The sequence below is a fragment of the Belonocnema kinseyi genome, chromosome 2, assembly GCF_010883055.1.
Source record: "Belonocnema kinseyi isolate 2016_QV_RU_SX_M_011 chromosome 2, B_treatae_v1, whole genome shotgun sequence".
Taxonomy (NCBI): Eukaryota; Metazoa; Arthropoda; class Insecta; order Hymenoptera; family Cynipidae; genus Belonocnema; species Belonocnema kinseyi.
The window spans coordinates 10130165-10133257 of NC_046658.1; the positions used below are offsets into that span (position 1 = coordinate 10130165).

Consider the following 3093-nt stretch of genomic DNA (forward strand, 5'->3'; position numbering starts at 1 on the left):
AAATGGCATTAGAATAAATCCCTATATATAATGAATATAGATTGTTAAACGCTTTTAAACGTTGCTTGCAATACATTGACATTTTAAAAACACAGCGATATATAGCACTTTTCAAACATTCTTTTTTCAATAATCCTTTTACACTTCAATTTCTATTTCATTAGTATCACAAGAAATTGCTTGATCACAAAGGTATTTATTTTTAATGGATTTAAAATTCTAACATTTTAAAACTGAAAATCACTTATATTTGCCGCTTTAATTATACAAGATGGAGAAATTGAGCGGTGGATTCTGATTGGCTCCGTTTTTTATACTTGCGCATGGCTAGACCATGTATTTATTGGAACATGGCTGTACCCATGGTCAGTTGCTGATTGTGCCTGCCGCTTTTATTGCCTGTTGTTGTTGCAGTTGTTTAAAAGGGCTACTATTGTTTTTAGTGAATGAGAATCATCTAGAACAATGTCAGTAAAAGATTTCGTGATTCCTTTGCACAAGGATGATCTTCTGAGAAATCATGCTGGCCAGTATTCAGTAAACGAAGTCCTTCCTATTCGGGCTGTAAATCAAGCTCTAGATGGTAAGTACATTGTTTATATGTTAAAAATGTATTGGCGCATTTATTCAAAATATGATACATTCTCATGTCCATTGTAAACCTACATCACTTTCATATAGTGAACTGTAGCTATTTTATATTTATGAGTATTTCATTAGAACCCAGATAAGGTTATGTTTACACATAATAACGGACTTTTTCGCGCGCAACTAATTCACTGAAAAATTTGCCGAAATAAGACTGGTACTCAATTCCTTTGTTCGAACGTTGAAATATTTACTTGGGGGGGGGGGGGGGGGGGGCGACGAAATAAGAAGTGTACTATATCGAATGCCGTCCGTCTGGAAATGTATAGGTCTGATCTATGAAATCGATTTCAATAAACAATTATAATAATAATTGCATAAGCGGAAGATGTATACGAAATGTTTAATGTATTTCACGAAACTTACCCTCACATCTGACAACTCTGACCAGTTGCTCTCTCTGTAAGAAGAAGTGCATTGGCATAAACTAGACGGAGTGAGATGGAAGAAGTAAGCAGAAGCAGATCGGAGTGGCTTGGAGTACATCAGTGCATGGTAACCGAATACGCTATAAGTAAGATGATTTCAATTAGTTCAAGGAACCTGGTAATTTGGTTCCCAACAAAATTCTACTTCCAATGTTTTTAATGAGAAAGTTTCGTTAGGTGTCCCTTTTGACATCAAAAATGCTTGAACAGATCAATTGCCAAACCGTATTTTTCTTTTGATTTAAACAGCTAAAAAAGTTACTTTTGCGTGGACGGATAAATCTCATTGCATTTTAGAGCAAAATTTCCAACAGAAAAAATAAATAGGATAATATTATCAGCAAATTTGGTTAAATAATAATCCGCTATGTTCCATAGGTTTCAAGTTCTGCTATATTGAAAAATCCCCAGTTTTTTTTCGGATTTTCAGCGAAAAATCACTAAGTTAAGAAAAAACTGTATAAATTTGCACCTAATCACTGCAGGGAAAAGTGTTCCTCAGATGAGTCCAAGTAGACTCAGTTCTCTGTGATTAACAAAAGAGATCAATGTCGTACGTTATTTACTATGACCCCTCAAAGTTGGCCATTTTTGCCTGTTTTTTACGCACAAAAAAGTAGAGTTCAGTTTTTTTAAAGTGAATCGTTTCAGGCTTAGTTTTCGTTGATGATCCAAGGTTTGAAAAATGGAATCTTCTTTGCATTTTCAACTAAAAATTGAGATTTTTGTTGTTGAAAATATCTTGTTTCCTGCGGATTGCACCACAAAATTTCTGGAGAAAAAAATGGAAGTAGAGTCAATTTAGCACAAAGTAAAAAAAATGTCTACCCCTAACAGGTCACGAGATAATAAATAATTTTTTATAACAAAAGGTTGCCATCACCACTTATGATTACTTCTTGGCCACTTTAAAAGAATGTGAGGGGAAAAAAGTGATTGTAATTGATTGAAAATGCGTTACATGTTTTTTTTTATCAATAAACAAATCTTTTTTATTAATAATTTTTTATAAGAAGAGTCACAGTTCTCTATTATTTTTCTGTTCAGAATTACTGAGAAAGTTACTAAATTAAGCACTACTAACGAGATACATTAAAATAATTATTACAAAAAAAAACCGCTTATTCAGGCGCAAAAAAGCTGCAGGTGACTCTTTATTTAAAATATTGCTAATAACAAAAACAGCAGAGAGATTTTGGCACACTTCTTTGATGACTTATAACCACTTAGAATACTGCAACATGATTTAGTAGAAAAAATCATTTTTTTCTGATGGAAAACTCTAAAATTTTGAATTTGTTTATAATATTGTTATTAAAAGTAAAAATACTTAACATTTATATTTGCATCTATTTATTATAACTTAGAATCAATTTGAAAGTTAGCTGATAAGAAAAACATCTTTCAAACAAATATAATAACACAATTTGTTTATTAGAATATTTGTAATGGTGGTAATTGTTAACTAATTGTTATTTTCCATTCTTAATAATACTTCTACGAGATATTTAGGCATTTTGAATCAAGATAAAGTTTTTTGTTGTGGTTGAGCACTGCATGCAAGTAATTGTTTATATTAATTGTTCTCTTAAGTCCTTTCTTTGGAGAAAAAATATTAATATTCGTAAAATTTCAAATTTTTTTCTTCTATCTGTTTCAATAATAAATTTCACAGTTTGAAATAAAAAAATCGGGTCTAATGCCGTTCTGCAGGATTTAATTCTGAGCATTTAAAAAAAAGCATCAAAATTGGTCAAGAATTGTATTTTGTAGTGGATTATGAACAGTACATTCCTGATTCCTCCCACTGTGCGGCGTATCGGCCGCGCCGACGTAATATTTGGTGTATTTACATGTTAACGGATTACTTCCTGCTGGGTGATCCGGTGGTTTATGATTAGTTGCGAAAATTCCGTCGACCAATTAGGAGTTAAAGTAAACGGATTTAAATAAATATAAAATATAAAATAAAATATAAAAAAATAAAAAATATAAAAATAGGTTGGAATAAAAGATC

The 3093-nt window shown here is 31.5% G+C and overlaps 1 protein-coding gene across 1 annotated transcript in view; it reads left to right on the top strand.

Moving 5' to 3' along the window:
- The first annotated feature begins 376 nt into the window (after window positions 1-376).
- Window positions 377-3093, top strand: part of LOC117167001 (condensin complex subunit 1) — a 90508-nt gene continuing 87791 nt past the window's right edge. The window contains exon 1 of the mRNA XM_033351532.1: window positions 377-583. Within this exon, the coding sequence (XP_033207423.1) occupies window positions 466-583 (118 nt within the window). The 5' untranslated portion in view covers window positions 377-465. The remainder of the gene's footprint in view (window positions 584-3093) is intronic.